The following is a 20,000-nucleotide window of genomic DNA, read 5'->3' as shown; positions in this document are numbered from 1 at the left end:
ACTAAACTTAGGGCACAATTCTTAACTAGAGAAATGACAAAAAATGCTTGATAAAATCCTTATACTCATCTAGAAGTACCAGCGTGGTCAATGCCTTTGAATAAATTCAAGTAAATAAATAAATAAATGCATTTTAGCGCCAAAAGTCAAGTTTCTGGTGATAATCAGAGCAGCAGGTGGTGTTTTCACGAATGCACAGAGATGGTCAGGTTCTGACTCCAGACCCCTGCAGTGTCAGTCGCACTTGTTGATGCTGAAGATGAAGACGGATCAGGGTCTGAATCAGGAGTGTTTGCGTCTCTATCAGTTTCGGTTTCGGTTTCCACATCGCCTGAACTTTCACTGCTGTCACTATCTAGAATCCTCGCTCTCGCCTGTGTAACTGTATGTTTTCTCTTTTTCCCACTGTTTTAGATGTACCCGTGTTCACTGTAGGTGTAACTTTAGCTGGAACACGATTAGCTTTTCGCTTTGGCATTTTTAGTTCACTTCTACTAGTACACCAATATTCACGCTCGGATCTTCATCGTTATGCCGGCGTAATAACGTAATCACGTCGTGACGTCATCAACCTTCCGGGGTAAAAAATTATAATAATTAAATAAGTAAGGAATCATAGCAGAGTAATGCCGGTACACCGGCCTTACGGGGATAACGTTTACACTGTAAATCCTCTATATCGGGTTTACGGGGATAACGTTTACACTGTAAATCCTCTATATCGGGTTTACGGGGATAACGTTTACACTGTAAATCCTCTATATCGGGTTTACGGGGATAACGTTTACACTGTAAATCCTCTATATCGGGTTTACGGGGATAACGTTTACACTGTAAATCCTCTATATCGGGTTTACGGGGATAACGTTTACACTGTAAATCCTCTATATCGGGTTTACGGGGATAACGTTTACACTGTAAATCCTCTATATCGGGTTTACGGGGATAACGTTTACACTGTAAATCCTCTATATCGGGTTTACGGGGATAACGTTTACACTGTAAATCCTCTATATCGGGTTTACGGGGATAACGTTTACACTGTAAATCCTCTATATCGGGTTTACGGGGATAACGTTTACACTGTAAATCCTCTATATCGGGTTTACGGGGATAACATTTACACTGTAAATCCTCTATATCGGGTTTACGGGGATAACGTTTACACTGTAAATCCTCTATATCGGGTTTACGGGGATTTGGCATAGACGACCAAGCCGGTATATCGTCCTTACGGGAATAGATCAAAGACGGGCAAGCCGGTTTTTCGGCCATACGGGCTAAGAGGGTTAAATATGCCAGTCATAAAATGCATGTAAAATAAAATCAACATATCAATGTAAATGATTTATAGATTACAGATGGAAAAAAAATATGAAGAAAATATGAAAGTGAAAAAAAAAATAGGGTCATTATATTATCTGAACTGTCAAATTGCTTATATATTTTTTACATAGATAAAACAAAGGTTTGTTGGTCTATGTATTTATTTATTTATTTACGGGCATTTAATCCGAGTATTGGCTGTACTTGTTTGATAATCATTTATTTGATATAATAATATGTACACTACATTTGTGATGTCACTTTCAGCTTGCGAGTGTATTAATAAATGAGTTATGAAAAGTGGAGGATGATATATTGTGAACATCTGGGTTAAGAGTAACCCGACACACTGTTTTGTACTGTACAGGTTGTACATTATCGGATTATAATGAGGTTTATATACCAGCATCATCAGGAGGGTCTGCAGAGCTGCCGTGCTCCTGCGCTGATCCAAAGGTTAAAGCCTCGAGCCTTAGATGGTCATTTAGAAAAACCTATGCCGTTAGGTTTTCTGCCATCTATCCCACTGATGAGACGAAACGCTACAGGGACCGAGTTCAGCTGGTTAATGGTGCTGCTCCAGGACATTTCAATATCGTCATATCACGCCTGACTGTAGAGGATGGAGGAACGTATCGATGTCGGGATGAGAATCAGTCGAGAAACCTCAGGCTTGTCGTCCTCACAGTAGAAGGTAAAGTAAGCGTTGTTACTATAATCTCAACACGTCCTGAATATAATTCCTGGAACATAAACCTGACTGTAAACATAATGATTTGTGTTTATTAACAAAAATGTAAATCATTTTTATGTTGACTTTTTTTTAATAAGTCATTTTGAACGAGTCATTTTGACTCGTGTGGCAAATATGATTAATAAATACACATTTATATTACTAACTCTATTACTAATATGACATTTTGGCTCCTCTAGTGCCGAGTAAACCAACAGTGAGCACACCAAGGACAGGAAGTAAATTAAATCTGTTTAATAAGTGAGCAGTAAACCACTTGGTGTCATGCTGTTACAGGAAAATAATCAACAATGGATTTCTTTTCCAATCACATCACATCCTGAAGTGTTTTTTTTTCTCGCTCTTATACCACAGCAATGAGCCAATGGTAAAATAATAATAATAATAATAATAATAATAATAATAATAATAATAATAATAATAATAATAATAATAATAATAATAATAAATTAATTACATTTAGAACATGGTGTACTTTTTATCCAAATATAGTTACATTTAATGTTATAAAAGGTCCATGAAACAAGTTCCTGTTATCACTTATGCTGTAATATGTATAAACAGTGAAGAGTAAACTCAAAGATACATCATGTCCACCCCGGACAATTCATACACACACCACCAGAGGGCACCCTCACCCATTTCTCTAACTTCTTTTGCTGTGTGTGTGTGTGTGTGTGTGTGTGTGTGTGTGTGTGTGTGTGTGTGTGTGTGTGTGTGTGTGTGAGAGAGAGAGAGAGAGAGAGAGAGAGAGAGAAAGAGAGAGAGATGCATAGTTGGTAGGGTTGCTGGTTTATTATCTTATATTTGCACCATGAGTGGTTTTTGTTTTCATATTGAGTTTTTCTTTTCTTTGTCTTTTCATGTCTGAAATGTTTTATTTTTTTAAATGTAATGTAGTCTCGCCAGAGCGTCTTCCCTTCGTCCCCTTCGCCGTGGTGACTGTGATCTTTCTGCACATTATCGTGGCTGTGGTCTATTGCAGAACCAGAAAGAAAGGTACACACAATATTCATGCAATATTATCCAGCTACTGTGATCAAACTGTGTGTGTGTGTGTGTGTGTGTGTGTGTGTGTGTGTGTGTGTGTGTGTGTGTGTGTGTGTGTGTGTGTGTGTGTGTGTGTGTGTGAAGTTATCCACTATCACTATGTTATCCATTATCCACTTTGCTCTTATCTCTGTCAGATTCTTCCAGAGTTCACTACAGCACAGCTGGAGATGGAAGTGTGACTCTGGAGTTGTGAAGCTCAGCAGAAGAACAGAAGAAGGTTCATAGTCCAGCTCCAATCTAAAAAATTTGCTTTGTTTATTATATACACTGGCTATATATATATATATATATATATATATATATATATATATATATATATATATATATATATATATATATATATATATATATATATATATTGTTTAGTTATTTTTTTTAAAGATGGACAAGAAGGTATACACAATGCATTGTGTATATACACTATATGAGCAAAAGTCATTGTTACCACAATGTTTAAAGCACACAACTGTATAGAATATATTTGTATGCTGTAACATTACAGTTTCCCTTCACTGGAACTAAGAGGCTCAAACCTGTTCCCCCGAACACCTTTGGGATGAACCGGTACTCCGACTGCACCCCAGACCTCATCATCTAACATCAGTGCCTGACTTCACTAATGCTTTTTGAAGCTGAATGGCCTTACACTGAAATCTAGTGGAAAGCCTTCCCAGAAGAGTGGAGGTTAATATAACAGCAAAGAGGGAATCAATCTGCGGTGGAATATTCAACAAGCACATATGGGTGCGATGGTCAGGTGTCCACAAACTTTTGGACTATATCGTGTATTTTTCTTTAATCAAGTGTATTAGCTACGGTCATAGAAATGTGTATTATAATTTAACTATACTGTCTTATAAAACTAACTAACAGGACTGTGTCTCCATTGATATTTCATCTTTGTGTCTTCTAAAAACAAATAAAGATAAATATACTGCAACGCTGCTGAATTCTCAATTCTGATTGGTCCAAATGTACTGATTCATTTTTTTCTATGGTAGAATTTGATGAGAATCAGTCGAGAAACCTCAGGCTTGTCGTCCTCACAGTAGAAGGTAAAGTAAGCGTTGTTACTATAATCTCAACACGTCCTGAATAGAATTCCTGGAACATAAACCTGACTGTAAACATAATCAATTGTGTTTATTACCAAAAATATTCAATCGTTTTAACGTTGTTTTTTTTAATAAGTCATTTTGAACGAGTCATTTTGACCCAAACATGACACATGTTTTAATCCTCAATTAAAAAAAGTTACACATAGGTCCATAGAGGACAAAAAATGTCCATGCAGCAGAATTGTTTTTCTTTGAATATTACAGTCTTTGATATGCCAGTGAATAACAACATTAATTTTGATGCCAAATTAAAAAACAAAACAAAAAAACAAAAAAAAACCCCTACTACTCAGGTCCATACAGGACAAAAATGTCTGTGTTAAAAAAAACTGTCATTTGAATATTGCTGTATATATTAATATTTATTTATCATTTTCACTGAGTTTTTAACCAGCATCAGTTCTGATCATAATGACCAAACATTCATTCGTTTTCAGAATTTTAACCCTTTAAACGCCGGTTTCTTTACACAATGCGAAAATCTTCAAAGCTCAGGAACCTTCTCTCCCCTAGAGGCTACACCTGAAAAAAAAAAAAAAAATACTACACATTTCAGAAAATGAAAAGAAATGAAATGTTTTGAAACATTGTCAATAAAATAAAAGCCTATTAACCCACAGAACGCATGATTTCATGCTTAAACGCCACGGGGATTCAATATTGCAGCTTGAATGGGTTTCAATGGGGACGTTTTTATCCTTAAGGTCCTGAGTGTAACTATGTTGTGTACCTAGGTTAAAACAGATTCATGAAAGCAAATGAGGGTGAAATGTTAAAATCCCAATAAAATTACACACCTTTTGCAAAAATGTATGCTGTTTGCATTTACACAGACAAAGTGATTTAAAAAAAGAAATAAATGAAAAAGACAAAAATGTCCACAAGGACGCAAAGGGTTAATGTACTAAAAGACACAGTAATGGGTCTATAATATCTCAATTGTCAGTGTGGGGTAAATATGGTTTATGAATACACATTTATATTACTAACTCCTCGACATTTTAGCTCCTCTAGTGCGCAGTAAAACTACAGCGAGCACTCCCGAGCAAAATGGTGGCAGTAAACCATCAGTGAGCACACCAAGTCCAGGAAGTAAGTTAAATCTGTTTAATAAGTGAGCAGTAAAGCACTTGATGTCATGCTGTTACAGGAAAATAATCAACAATGGATTTATTTTCCAATCACATCACATCCTGAAGCGTTTTATTTTTCTTCTTCTTCTTCTTCTTCTTCTTATACCACAGCAATGAGCCAATGGTTACACTTTATTTAATTTATTACATTTAGAACATGGTGTACTTTTTATCCAAATATATTTACACTTAATGTTATAAAATGTCCACGAAACAAGTTCCTGTTACCACTAATGTTGTAGTATGTATAAACAGTGAAGCGTAAACTCAGATACATCATAATGTCCACCCTGGACAATTCATACACACACCACCAGAGGGCACCCTCACCCAGTTCTCTAACTTCTTTTGCTGTGTGTGTGTGTGTGTGTGTGTGTGTGTGTGTGTGTGTGTGTGTGTGTGTGTGTGTGTGTGTGCTTTTCCTAGCCTTATAGTGCGTTCAATTCATGTCCGAAAGATCGTATTTACGAGTTGAACGCACATGAACGCCAACGCAAAGGTGTAATTATGAGTGGGAAACTTTCTTTAAAGTTTCCGAGTTGCGGCGTGTCAGTTAAAGAACATGGCAGAATCAATGGATGCAATGGTAGATTTGTCGATATCGAATGTTTACTCGCCTCAAAAGCTGATTCCAGTTATTATGTGTTTGGTATATGTCTTTGTCAGGCTTTTTTATTTACAATAAAACAAGCTAATTACCTGCGCAATATATGATAAGATGTTGCAATTATGATAGAATATGGAACGTTAAATTGTACAGCGGCTTTATAAATTGATTAAAAACATTTTACAAAAAGCAGAAGACACCTGATACGCATTCTTTGTTCTTCATTTTCTACAAGTAGAAACTTGCTAGATTTTTTAGTAGTTGATTAAGGGAAGGTACACCACCATCTTGCTCTGACCAAAGTGACTTGAATGCACCTGACGTCGTAATTACGACTTCCCAACTCGTAAATACAAACTCCCTGTGAGGACTTGAACGCACCATTAGTCTAGATCCTTGTTTTAGTTGTTCCAGTTTTCTGTGGTAGGGATTATATGATTATATTATTTACCTTCGTCTTCTGCTTCTATAGTACCTTCTCCTACAGGAAGTGGCAATGGGAAGAAATGGGATGTAATGGGTTGGGATTAGGTGTCCTTTGCTGGACATACAGAGGTATGAAGATATACAATCAAAGGAAGAACCCTTCCAATCTTGTTCGTAGTTCTCAATCTGCCTCGTTTCATATCGCAGCACAGAGACAAGGAAAGACGCGGAGCAAGAAACTCCAGACAGGGCAGAAAAACAAGGAAGGACAGGTGAATTATACTCCTCACTCTGACTCTAAGTTCATTTTTTCCTCAACATCTAAAGTATCGACGTTGACCAAAAAGATTATGTCGATAATTCGCATTTCCATCAGCTCTACTGGTAAACATTTCAGTGCGCTAATCCTTGGATGGAAACTATAGCTAATGGAAATGCAGCCTAAATAACATTCTAGTCCATGTCAGTGACCTTTCTCTTTGTGTTTGTGCAGGATAGTACTGAACTGCTTTACTTAGCTGTGACATTCAAACCTCCCAGGAAACCACCCCAGGTGCACTCGGTGAGGCATAATCACCTGTTAAACATCGGATAATATTTCAAAATTGTACAATTTATTTGTTTTCTCTTTATGTGAAATGTGAATGAATACAATAGTAGGCAGAATGGATTCAATGGCAAGTTGATATTAGAAAAAGAAGAAATAAAAAGGTTTTTAGACTTTTAGACAAAGGTGTTTTCTTTGTGGTAATTTGAATAAAATTTACATTTACAGCATTTGGCAGCCGCCCTTATGCAGACCGACTTACATTTATCTCATTTACACAACTGGACAATTGAGGGTTCAGGGCCTTGCCCAAGGGCCCAACTGTGGTAGCTTGACAGTGCTGGGGCTTGAACTTCTGACCTTCTGATGAGTAACCCAGAGCTTTTAACCACTGAGCACCAGTACCCCAAAAGCAATGAACAGAGACAATGATTATCCAGTAGTGATTAGTTTTACCTTTGAATTGAATTAGCCGAAGAGCTCCGCCTTTTAACGTCGAAGTACGCTGCTACGAGTCTGGAACAGCTCATTTTTGATCAGTATTGTTGAGATTTCTATTTATAGAGGTGAACATTGAGATATATTGTACATTAAGACACACGGTTGCCGTTAACCAGTGTCCATATGTAAACGCTAATAAGCATTACTTCTGCGTTTTCAAACCGAACCTCAATCTCGGCTAAAACTTCAGACTCGTGAGATTTCTTACAGTACTATTCGGAAATCTTGGGACTATGATTCAGCGTTAGAGGTGATGTAATGACATTGAAAGATGAAAGATCCTGGTCTCTATGCACACCTTTATTTTTCCTTCCCTATTCAGACGACACCATCACCCCGGAAGAACCGAGTGTGTGTTTTTTGCAGAGGTTGTAACATCAGCGGGTTATACAGAGGGCATTGTGATTGTCTTGTAAAACACTAAAAGAGGAAGCAGTAATAATTCTCTGGAATCAAGTGAGAAGTGTTTCATGCTTTGGCTGAAAACTTTAAATACAGAAGCGATTTTCTCATAGCAGTCATTAAAGTCATTCCAGTGAGAATGCTGCTGGGGTTTTATCTTCTCCTCGGTGTGCTTCATGTCACTAAAGGTAAGTCCTAAATTTATAACGTTGCTAATAGAGGCATTTAACTACTATATATTTCTACAAGTTTCGCTTCACTGAAATTTATTTCTTCATCTTGTGTATCTCAACCACAAGTAAAGTTCTAGCGTTTAGAAGTCTGCTTCAAACCGAAAAAGGAGAAACGTACTTTTAGACACCAACACCGTTTATTTTTTTGTTTGTTTATTGGTTTGATGTACATTCAATTGCACGTGTAATAAATAAATTGAATTAATTAATAAACTAATTTACCCAGCGTGAGCTAGGTTATAAAGTGAATCAAAAACATTTCTGCATCGTATCGGTGAAATCTACTTATTTTTCTTACAGTAAAGTAAAGGCATGTGACAAGCAGGGAAAAAAAAAAGTCACGTCAGCATCTGACAACACAACGCAGAACTCGGAACGGCCTACAAACATGGCCAACGAGAACTACAACACCCAGACTCTTTCATGCTCACACTCACCATGTTACTGATCACACACACCTGGACTCTCATAGTGTAAATAGAAAACTCATTTGAACTAATTTAATTTCAAACTAAACTCTGGGTTTAAAACCCACTCATTGTGGAAGTATACACTCTGTGTCTGTTGTACAAGTCTACACTTGGGGTTGCTGTGGATCAGGTGGTAGAGCGGGTTGTCCACTTATCGTAGGGTTGGTGGCTCGATCCCCGGCCCACATGACTCCACATGACTCCACATGTCTCCACATGACTCTACATGACTCCACATGTCTCCACATGACTCCACATGACTCTACATGACTCCACATGACTCCACATGACTCTACATGACTCCACATGACTCCACATGACTCCACATGACTCTACATGACTCTACATGACTCCACATGACTCTACATGACTCTACATGACTCCACATGCTAAAGTGTCCTTGGGCAAAACACTGAACCCCAAGTTGCTCCCGATGGCAAGCTAGCACCTTACATAGTAGCCCTGCTACCATTGGTGTGTGTGTGTGAGCGGATGAATGAGAACCAGTGTAAAGCGCTTTGTAGAACCACTAAGATTAAAAAAAGCGCTATATAAGTGCAGATCATTCACACCAAGCGTTTTAATTCACTGATTCTCGGGTCTTTGACCTAGTTTTGTTACTCGCCTTTTTGCTCTTCCTTGTCTTTGTTATTGCTGTTGAGATCTTGATCCGATCTTGCGGCAGTTTTTGGACCACGTTTTTGGATTGTGCCTTTGTCTTGTTTACCTCGTTAATAAAACCACTCATTACTTGCACTTAAGTCCTCAATTGTTGCCTGACACCAAAATTTTTAATTTTTTTTAAATCGGCATATAACGTGTCGATCTGCCTATTTTACTCATAAATAGTGATAGATAGAATTAATAAATAGCGAAAGTATTTTTTTTGCACCTTGAGTACTCATCTAGTAGTTTTTTATTCTTCAAAGCAAGAGCAGCGCACCATTTCACATCGATTTAACGGGAATTGTGTTCACAGCTTGCCAGAGCAAGGAGATAGTGCCATTATATCCTAATAAGTGTGGGAGATTTTGTGCGTTAGAAATGCTTCATGTTAAGGATAAGGACGGAAAACTTTTCTTAAAAAGGAACTACACATCAGTCCATACGCTTTTACACTCATTTATGTATTTCCAAAGCGTTATCATGTTATAAAGAGAAATTTCAGTTAAATGACATACTGTGTGATTGTGTGTTTCTGAAGGTTGCTCTCTAACAGACAATAAAAAAACATCAAAAGTTACTGCACATGTAGGAGACACAGTACTGCTGCCCTGCTCTTGCGCTGCACAACAGAGCCCAGCTAGTATGCCAACATGGAGGAAAATTAACAAGCTCACCAAGGACTGGGATTCTGTAACACTTAACCAAAAGAGATTTCAGCTCAGTAATGTTCAGGTTCCAGGAAATCTGTCTCTACTCATATCACACCTGACTGTCGAGGATGATGGACTGTACAGGTGTCAAATTAGAAGGGATTACTACACAGACATCAACCTCAGCGTTCAAGGTAAAATTATTATTATTATTATTATTATTATTATTATTATTATTATTATTATTATTATTATATCAATTACAACAGGGTCGCATGATGAAGCTACTGTTACAATCCCAAAGTTGATTCTCTTTTTTTGGCAATACAGCAGGTCCTGAACAATTTCATTCCTCTTATATTGCAATGATTTTCCAACTATAACATTCAAGTTTTCAGTCAAGAAAGAACAACGTGTACTTTTTATCCGACTGTGGTTACCTTGAATGTTATGGAACGTCCGATAAACACGTCAATTCGTATTATTGCTGACGTTATAGCAGCTATAAACAGGCGACAACAAAAAATGCAGCTTGTCATGTCATTGAGAAGCTTGATAGATTCGATTTCCTCTGTCCTGGAGACTTTACAGTTTTAATCTCACTGGAGATTTCTTTCATATAAACGACACATTATTGCAAATATACATTAATATAATCGTGTGACTCGGAGCTGCACGCCTGTCGGAGCCGCTGTTATAGAAAATGAATTGACACCTTCTGACCAATCAGATTGGAGAATTCAACAATGTGCAAAATCTACTTAAAACTATTTCAGCACACCGGAGCATCATTTCAGTTCTTGCCCTCTGTATTCCTAGAGGGAAGCATTAGAAAGCCGCCTGACACGATGAGCATGGCTTTCCTCTCCTTCATTCCTGTTGTGCTGCTGTTGCTGGGACTCGGAGGAGTCATTTTTTGGAGATGCAGAGGTGCTTAAACATAGACATCCAATGTGTGTGTGTGTGTGTGTGTATGTCGCTCTGTCTCATTGTCTTGTTTTGTTCTGTAGCGAGGAAACGAGAGCAGACACCAAGCAGTGAAGGACTGACAGGACAGAAGAACGATGAGGAAACAGAGGGGAAAGAGCAGGAAACACAGGTGAATACACACACCTGTACTCATATCTATCATTTAGAGAGATTATTCGGAAGCAACAACAACAATTTGCCATTTTGACCATTTCATGTAAATATGGAGACGTGATTGAGGAAAATAAATCAATGGTATGATCCCACTAAAACCAGCGAGTTCTCTATTTTAAACTGATTTTTATTTTGCATGTTACACTCTCGACAACGAGTCAGTCGATTCTAAATCCCTCACACTCGTACCAAAATACATGCAAAAGCAGGTTCATTTCAGGATGCTCAGATGTTCACACCAGCCCAGGATGTTAGCCCTCCCCACCAGCAGAGGTCACCATCACAAGAATACTAGCACAGGTCTAGCGCTCTCCTTCAGGGTAACTTCCTGGTTTCAGCATATATTAATCCAGAAGAAACAATGCCCGCATCCCAATTGGTGTACTATCTGTCTTAAGTAGTATCCTCGTTCTAGAAGCAATCTATCTCCTTTCACCTTGATTCCTCTGAGTGCGTTTTAACAGTTTCTGCATCCTTAACATGTAGAATTCACGATCGAGAAATGAAGAAGGCCTCGGTTTATATTTTGGCAAGCACCCAATGCCACAATGCGAAGTCTTGGCATTTGTCCCAGCGTTTGTTTGAGGTCTTAGTCGTGTGTGTTAGAATAACATTTTGACAAAAAAAAAACCCTAAATAGTTCAAAGAAAATGGCAAACTGACGTATGATATTCAGACGTGAACTCAAAGCCTTCCTTCTTGAACCAAGTTAACATGCACCCTCACCCAACTGGCTAAATGCGATGCCGCAGAAAGACACATTTGCGTAAAACGAACGTTTTCAGTCATGTAACAACTCAAACTTCTTGCAAGTGGACAAGTATCGTACTTCAACAAACGTCCCACGAGTGTACGTGACGGCAAATTTCTTAAAGCTGACAATTTCTTCAAATTGTAAAGATTTTTAAATGGTGAAATCACTGAAGATGTTTTGTGTGTTTACACACGTGTGTGTGTGTGTGTGTGTGTGTTCTCTTTCCAGGATGACGTCACGTACACCACTGTGGTCCCAACTGACACAGCTCAAAGACCCAAAGTGGTCAGCCCTGAGGAGAGGACAGAATACGCCGTCATCAAATTAAATCAATAATCACATACAAAAAAAAGTTACACGTGACTTCATAAACTTTTCCACAACAAATCTGCCAGCTTTCCTTTTCCTCAGCTTGTCTAACATAATAAAAACACACGTCATATAATAAAGAATTGCGTGCGGTGAATTACATTGAACACCAGAATTACCATACACACGTTGTAGATTTTATAGTAAGCTGTTAATGTTAAAGTGGGGGAAAGTGATGTAAAATCTTACACACGATACTGTTTCATAACTCATATGTGATAAGATATTTTTAGCGATGATCTAAGATGTGGCTAAAGTCATGTGGATGTTCTGACATCAGGAGAGATGTGAGTAAACTGCCGAACATGTGTTTAGTGTTAGTTCATGGTTTTACTTCTCGTATTTGAACCAGTGTTAGACTCAGCAGAAACGCTTTGAGTTGTGTACAGTAATATATGACTAATCCAAGTGTGGGGAAAAGGAAAGGAAACCATTTCCTTTTTTGTATATGACTTATCGTATATTTATAGTATATAGCATAGAAAAGCGTGAAAATGCTTAAGAAAATGTACGGCAAGCGCGTTTACATTTGTGGCATTTGGCAGACGCCGTTATCCAGAGCGACTTACACTTATATATCTGAACAGTTGCGGGTTACGGGCCTTGCCCCAAAACCTGCAGCGTTCCAGTGGAAGAAAAACAATCCAGGCAAAATCACATGGGACATGATATCCAGTGAGCGTTCGGCTGCTTAATACTCACTCTCCAGGAAATCTCTCACTGCTCATATCGCACCTGACTGATGAGGATGAGGGATATTACACGTGTTTCCTTGAGAGAAATCAGTTCAGATACATGCAGATCACGGTTACAGGTAATTACTACCTTTAAAAACCGAGCTGAAGTATGCTTCTGTCTTCATATCACTCGTTGCTTGTTGTCTTCATTTCTGTTATTTTTGCAACAGTGCCCGGAAAGAGCATGGTGTACTTCCCCATTGCCCTGTTTGCTGCAATCATTTTCCACATAGTCATCACTATCTATGTCACAAAGAAAGACAAAAGTAAGCATAACCCGAATGAGCCGTCATACTTAACTTTATTCCTTGTATGCTCATGTGCTTTCCCAGCAGTTCTGCTCTGTTTGTCTTGTCTCGTAATCTCTGCTTTAGATCCTACTAGAGCACTCTGTGGCTGTACCGAGGGAGATGAAACACTGAGTCTTCAGTAAAGAAAATAAAGAAACAGGAACAGAACAGCTACTAATATAGATTCATGATGATCAGACCTACACACCTGATCAACTTACCAGCTACTGACCTCCACACATGCTCAGCTCACACCCCAATGGGCTCCACACCTGATCAACAGCCCAGCTAATGACCTACACCCATCAACTCACCCACTAATGACCTACACATCAACTCACCCACTAATGACCTACACATCAACTCACCCACTAATGACCTACACCCATCAACTCACCCAGTACTGACCTTCACCCATCAACACACTCTCTAATGACCTACACCCATCAACTCACCCACTAATGACCTACACCCATCAACTCACCCACTAATGACCTACACCCATCAACTCACCCACTACTGATCTACACCCATCAACACACTCTCTAATGACCTACACCCATCAACTCACCCACTAATGACCTACACCCATCAACTCACCCACTACTGATCTACACCCATCAACTCACCCACTACTGACCTACACCCATCAACTCACCCACTAATGACCTACACATCAACTCACCCACTACTGACCTACACCCATCAACTCACCCACTAATGACCTTCACCCATCAACACACTCTCTAATGACCTACACCCATCAACTCACCCACTACTGACCTACACCCATCAACTTACCCAGTAATGACCTACACCCATCAACTCACCCACTACTGACCTACACCCATCAACTCAACCAATACTGACCTACACACCTGAACAATTCACCAGCTACTGACCTACAAATCTCAGCTACTGACCTTCACTTGTGAACAACTCACCCACTAATGACCTATACACCTGATCAATAGATCAGCTACTGACCTACACACCTAATAAATTCTCCAGCTACTGCCCTACACACTCAGCAGACTAAGTACCAACCTATACATCTGATGTAACGCTGTAGACCTACACAGAGCGTACAGACATTATCCACCGACCCCCTTGATCAACAGACCAACTACTGGCATTCACACGTTAATTCAGAAATATAAAATCTGAACACAACATTCACTATCAGTTACATTTGTGATAGCAAGCACACAAAACTGACATTAACACCACTCTTAATTTTGCGTGATGTGATTACGCAGTGTTGCATGATGAAACATATGCTTCACATGGTTTATAAGCAACAAAGAATTTCTTCGATGATGCAACTTCCAGGCTTGGAGTTAGTACAAAAGTACGTAGTTCTGCTTTCTGTAGATGTATTTGAAATGGAGAGAAAGTGTGGGGGAGGGGAAGGGAAAGTGAATGAACTTGTGTTGAATAATGTGTGTTGAATTGCTTCATTTCTTTCAAAAGTATACATTTATTATGCTATTTTATGGACTTGTCAGTTCCATATTGTAATTGCTATAAATCTGAAATAAATGGCAATAAACTGAGTTATTAAACACCCGATTTGGTGAGTTATTACTCTCAAGGACCGCAATACATGCCAGTGCATCGCTAGCATGCAGTTCGAAAGCTTGCCTTTTGAACAATAGTCTAGAGTTAGACAGAGAAAGTCGAGGAGATGCGTTTTGCAATGAGACACGGCCATGTAAACAAGCAGTCCACAGTGTGCTTTTCAGATTTTATTTTTTTTTTTTTTTACGTACGTATACACAATTTCAGGTTTCTGTTTACATTTTTACAGCCCAGAAATCAACACTGAACACTGACAATCAACATCATAGTGTTTTTGTTGTTGTTGTTTGTTCTTTTCAACCCACGATACATACACTATTTCACAAGAGTGCTTGAAGTTGCATAAGGGTCAGGGCAGGAATGTTAATGTTTTGATAGCAATTGCACACTGAAGAGATCGAAGAGGGATTTAAAAATGGCATACTGCTGCTTTAAAGATCTAAATACAGTTTAAAAGTAAATATATAAAAAGCAACAATGTACAGGCATACATACACCCTGTATTATTATTATTATTATTATGATGATTATTATTATTATTATTATTATTATTATTATTATTATTATTATTATTAATCACAATGAATTCAAATTAGTACAAAAATAATCACATTTTAAAGAAAAATATTTTTCATAAAATATAGACAACTTTTAGACATTTTGACATAGAAGGTTTGTGTTATTCAGCTACAGTAACATACAAGTCAATAAAATACCTCACAGATATAATAATGTGTGTGTGTGTGCGTGTGTGTGTGTGTGTGTGTGTGTGTGTGTGTGTGTGTGTGTGTGTGTGTGTGTGTGTTAGTTAGTTTTGATGCTGGCATACACTACATTATCTCCTGACTCCACTGGAGTGTGTGCTGCTCTCACAGTGTTACTGTGGACTACAGTCGAGTACGTCACATCATCCTGCAGGAATAAACATCAACAATTGTGTATTATTACACACACACACACACACACGTAAGATACACACTTTTAGAATGATACACACCTTTTCTTCTGCTTTGTTGCGTTTAGTTTGTGGATTTATAGCTGTGTACAGAACATCACGATCATTCTGTAAAAAAAAGAAAGAAAACATGGCCCTTGAGACCAAGCTCATATACCCAAACACGCCCAAACACACACACACACACACACACACACACACGCACGCACACACACACAGGTGTGCAAGCACACAGCCAAATGCACAAATCGGCAACCAATCAGTAACACGGATTGTCCTGAGCACTTGGACGCACTCACCTGTTCGTGTCCCGCTTCATAAGTGGGTTCTGATGTTACGGGTAAGTTCAGAGATTTGGTAAAGTCCTACACACACACACACACACACACACACACAACAAACGTAAGCCTTGTTACTAATCAACATCCCACTAGTAAAACGGAGGTGATGTGTGTATTCACCTGCTTCTTCTGCTGTGTCCTCTGTCCTGTTTGTCCATCACCGGTCTCGATCTGTCCTCGTGTCTGTCCTACAGAATGAAACCAGACAGAGTGAGTCTGCAGGAATGTGTGTGTGTGTGTGTGTGTGTGTGTGTGTGTGTACCTCTGCGTTTCCAGTACGTGACTCCTCCGAGTATCAGCAGCAGCAGCAGAACCCCAATAACACCAGAGCTGATGATGATGGGGGTCTTGGCATCATCTGTGTTTGGGACTTTATAAATAGCAATAAAAATGACACCAGGTGAGAGATTGGATTCTGATTGGACAAAAGGTGTTGATAAATTTTCGATAAAAGCAGCTCTGACAGTAGTGCAGCTGCAAATCACAGGTTTATACAGTATCGATGCGCTTGTTCATTAATGCTCCTGTTTCTATAGTAACAGCTTACACAGGGACTTATAAGACAGATGTTATGCAAACTCTAAACCTAATTAAAAGCACGCCACATTGTGTTTAATTCCTCGCTTAGTAAATGATACAGTTTTGCATTCAAGTGGTGAAAACTGGTTTTCCCGCAAATTTAATACTTGCCCCTGTCTACAACATTATCGTAAAAAAAAAAAAAAAAAAAAAAAAAAAAAACTGCGTCCAGATTAAGAAGGAAAAAAAAACAGGGTCACATGTTTTCAGGTAATAATGAAATATAGGTAACTAAATACAGTTTTTATGCTGAATGTACTCAGGGATTTTATATATGAAGTTTTACTTACTAAGTAAACATCTGGATGGCTTTCAGAGTGTGTGTATATATGAGTTTTAAAAGAGTAGATTTGTCCTTTCTGGAAAAGTTCTTTCCAGTCAAACATGTAACACAAATACTGTCAATGAAGTTAATGCAGTGAATCATTACCATTTCCAGATGTTTCAGATTCTGGATTTCTTTCGCCTACATCTACAAGAAGTAAAAGACAAAGATTAATGCAGATGTTGAGCGTTGTGTTTGAGCCTTGCTACAAAGCGATGCATTAACCTGGACTAACAAGCCGGACTTTTTGTTACAGTGGTGTGTGGTACCTTGTTTGGAAGTTGTTCTGATGGTTGTTGAAGGTTGCTTTGGGGTGTCTGAGAGGAGAGAAAGATTTAATCTTTTATAAATAAAACCAGGGATCTTAGTGAGAAGTGACCGCGGGACAGAACAGACAGTCAGGATCGTTCAAAATCACAAACACAGACACAGATGAGGGACAGAACACGGAACAGAAACTTTTGACATTTTATTTTGTAGCAAAAATGGATAAATGTACTCAACACCGGTTTATAATATAGTTGTAGTCCATATATTTATTTAAAAACATTCAATTTTCATAGCTAGACAATTTCACATGCTTTATATACAGTACATGAGATCATTTTACCTTTAAATTCGACTGAGACATCTTTAAAGTGAGTGTTGTTGATCTTACACCTGTACCATCCTCCATCCTGTACAGTCAGGTGTGATATGAGTAGAGAGAGATTTCCTGGAAGATGATCATTAAAGATCTGAACTCTGTCTGTGTAGCGATTTGTCTCGTCCTTTGGGAAGATTTCTTTGTGATCTTCTAAAAATTGCCATGTGAAAGTGTGTGGTTTGGCTTGTAGTTCAGAGCAGGAGCAGGGCAGAAGGACAGACTGTCCCACGTATCCAGTCACAGTCACTCTCTGATTATTCAGTGTGCAACCTGGAGAATGAACAAACATCAACATATTGCATTGCTGTTACATCATCAGATTAATCTGTCCTGAGATTATCACGGAAGTAGCATTGTGAATAAATGACTCATTTACCTTTAACAGTGAGTCTGAAGTCTCTGTATTCACTCACTTTAAGACTACACCTGTAAACTCCTCCATCCTCTTCAGTCAGGTGTGATATGAGCAGAGAGAGATTTCCTGAAGAGAGACCATTAACCAGCTGAAATCTGTCTTTGTACTGCTCTCTCTCAGGAGATATCTCTACCCAGTTATTTCCATTTGTTGTATATTTCTCCCATGTGAGTGTCTCAGGTTTGGTGTGGAGGTCAGTGCAGGAGCAGGGCAGCAGTACTGAACCTCCTGTGTATGCAGTGATCTCTTTTGTGTCTCTGTTTCCTTCCAGTCTGCAGCCTGTAGAAACACACCAGTTAATGATCTGTTAATGAACAGTTGACCATCTGCAGCAACTCTACAGAACTACAGACGACCTCCAACTCCACAACTCACTAACATCCTCATCTTATTAATGTCCACAACTCACTAACATCCTCATCTTATTAATGTCCACAACTCACTAACATCCTCATCTTATTAATGTCCACAACTCACTAACATCCTCATCTTATTAATGTCCACATCTCACTAACATCCTCATCTTATTAATGTCCACAACTCACTAACATCCTCATCTTATTAATGTCCACAACTCACTAACCTCGTCAGTAAGGATGTAACTGAAAATGAAAACGTGAACAGATAAAAAGCTCTAAATGATACAAATACAAAGTCAGTATCTGAGGTGCAGTATTCATCTACTCTTGTTTAGAAAGCTTGCCTGAAAGGTTTGTATAGTTCACAAATGATTGTAAACATATTTACAGTAAATTACTCTGGTAGACATTATTTACAGTTAGTTTTTTTGTTTTGTTTTGTTTTTTACAATATATCACTGTGCGCTTCCTGTAATATGTTGTAAATTTGAAAATAAAATCTAATCCACGACATTTCCCTGATGCTTTTATCTAAACCGACTTATAAAATTGATGCAGGACACACCTGAGCAGTTGAAGGTTAACCGCAGCAGCTCGAGGGTACTCAAAGAGAATTTTTACTGCTCTAACTTCTGCCTAAAACATTAGATATCCCACTGTGCATTGCGTTTTGTGGTATTTTACTGTAACCCAATGCTAATAAAACAGTATTTTGCTGTAAAATAAATGCTGTACATTTACACTTGGTACCTCAAATAGTGAAGGCTACAGCAGGGGGAAGAGCTTTCTCTTATAGGGCCCCACAGTTATGGAACAGTCTTCCTATTAGTGTTCGGGACTCAGACACAGTCTCAGTGTTTAAGTCTAAGCTTAAAACGTATTTGTTTACTCAAGCCTACCCTGACTAGATTCTGTTCTACTTTCTCCCTCTCTCCTTTCGCCGAGCCCCACACGAATTTATGGAGATACTAGAGATCCAGATCCTTTCTGCCTCTGGATGGAGCTCAAATCTTCTCTAATTCCAGACTGCTGGGACTACGGCTGCTCCTAACGCCATACAGACTTCATATAAATCCATAATGAACTTTTTCACATTAACTGTTGTTACCCAGATGAGGATGGGTTCCCTTCTGAGTCGGGTTCCTCTCAAGGTTTCTTCCTCTTAAAACATCTTAGGGAGTTTTTCCTCGCCACCGTCGCCACTCAGTGGCTTGCTCAGTTGGGATAAATTCACACCTTTAATATCTGTATACCGTGTTGATATTTCTGTAAAGCTGCTTTGAGACAATGTCTATTGTAAAAAGCGCTATACAAATAAAATTGAATTGAATTGAATTGAAATTGAATTACACTTTAAGTTTATCCAGATACTGAAATGGATATTTTGAGATCTAAACCGATACAGATACAGATACACATACAGATACACATACACATACAGATACAGATACAGATACACATACACATACACATACACATACAGATACACATACACATACACATACCTATACACATACAGATACACATACACATACACATACACATACAGATACACATACACATACAGATACACATACACATACACATACACATACACATACAGATACACATACACATACA

At 38.5% G+C, this 20,000-nt stretch overlaps 2 protein-coding genes across 8 annotated transcripts in view; one reads left to right on the top strand and one right to left on the bottom strand.

Annotated features, from left to right (window-relative positions):
* The first annotated feature begins 7,821 nt into the window (after positions 1-7,821).
* LOC108254926 (uncharacterized) lies at positions 7,822-12,680 on the top strand. Of its 3 annotated transcripts, XM_053686400.1 has the most exons (6): positions 7,833-8,055; positions 8,401-8,573; positions 9,775-10,080; positions 10,706-10,816; positions 10,897-10,985; positions 12,012-12,680. In XM_053686400.1, the coding sequence occupies exons 3-6, from the start codon at positions 9,879-9,881 to the stop codon at positions 12,117-12,119; spliced, it is 510 nt and encodes a 169-aa protein (XP_053542375.1). In that variant the 5' UTR covers positions 7,833-8,055; positions 8,401-8,573; positions 9,775-9,878; the 3' UTR covers positions 12,120-12,680. The 3 variants fall into 3 exon arrangements, with proteins under 3 accessions (XP_017305922.1, XP_017305903.1, XP_053542375.1); XM_017450414.3 differs by lacking the exon at positions 8,401-8,573 and having other exon boundaries at positions 7,831-8,055; XM_017450433.3 differs by lacking the exons at positions 8,401-8,573; positions 10,706-10,816 and having other exon boundaries at positions 7,822-8,055.
* A 706-nt stretch (positions 12,681-13,386) lies between these two features.
* LOC108254838 (polymeric immunoglobulin receptor) overlaps positions 13,387-20,000 on the bottom strand; it is a 40,359-nt gene continuing 33,745 nt past the window's right edge. For 3 of the 5 annotated variants that reach the window (XM_053686348.1, XM_053686349.1, XM_053686346.1), the window contains 7 exons: positions 17,230-17,277; positions 17,066-17,107; positions 16,319-16,426; positions 16,177-16,244; positions 16,015-16,080; positions 15,758-15,823; positions 13,387-15,672 (listed from right to left, as the gene is read on the bottom strand). In XM_053686348.1, coding sequence (XP_053542323.1) covers positions 15,565-15,672; positions 15,758-15,823; positions 16,015-16,080; positions 16,177-16,244; positions 16,319-16,426; positions 17,066-17,107; positions 17,230-17,277 — 506 coding nt within the window. In that variant the 3' untranslated portion in view covers positions 13,387-15,564. Of the gene's footprint in view, positions 15,673-15,757; positions 15,824-16,014; positions 16,081-16,176; positions 16,245-16,318; positions 16,427-17,065; positions 17,108-17,229; positions 17,278-17,570; positions 17,877-17,982; positions 18,301-20,000 lie in introns of all 5 variants that reach the window. The other 2 variants (XM_047160037.2, XM_047160044.2) reach the window with 1 other exon arrangement.

This window comes from Ictalurus punctatus, chromosome 2, assembly GCF_001660625.3.
Source record: "Ictalurus punctatus breed USDA103 chromosome 2, Coco_2.0, whole genome shotgun sequence".
NCBI lineage: Eukaryota > Metazoa > Chordata > Actinopteri > Siluriformes > Ictaluridae > Ictalurus > Ictalurus punctatus.
This window is presented reverse-complemented; position numbering and strand designations above follow the sequence as displayed.

What these genes read in the sequence shown, in the direction of transcription:
- LOC108254926 (XM_017450414.3), top strand. Translation starts at nt 8,007, where the DNA reads ATGCTGCTGGGGTTTTATCTTCTCCTCGGTGTGCTTCATGTCACTAAA. An exon ending in CATCAACCTCAGCGTTCAAG is followed by an intron (nt 10,081 to 10,705) that starts GTAAAATTATTA and finishes CTGTATTCCTAG; the next exon opens with AGGGAAGCATTAGAAAGCCG. An exon ending in CATTTTTTGGAGATGCAGAG is followed by an intron (nt 10,817 to 10,896) that starts GTGCTTAAACAT and finishes TTTGTTCTGTAG; the next exon opens with CGAGGAAACGAGAGCAGACA.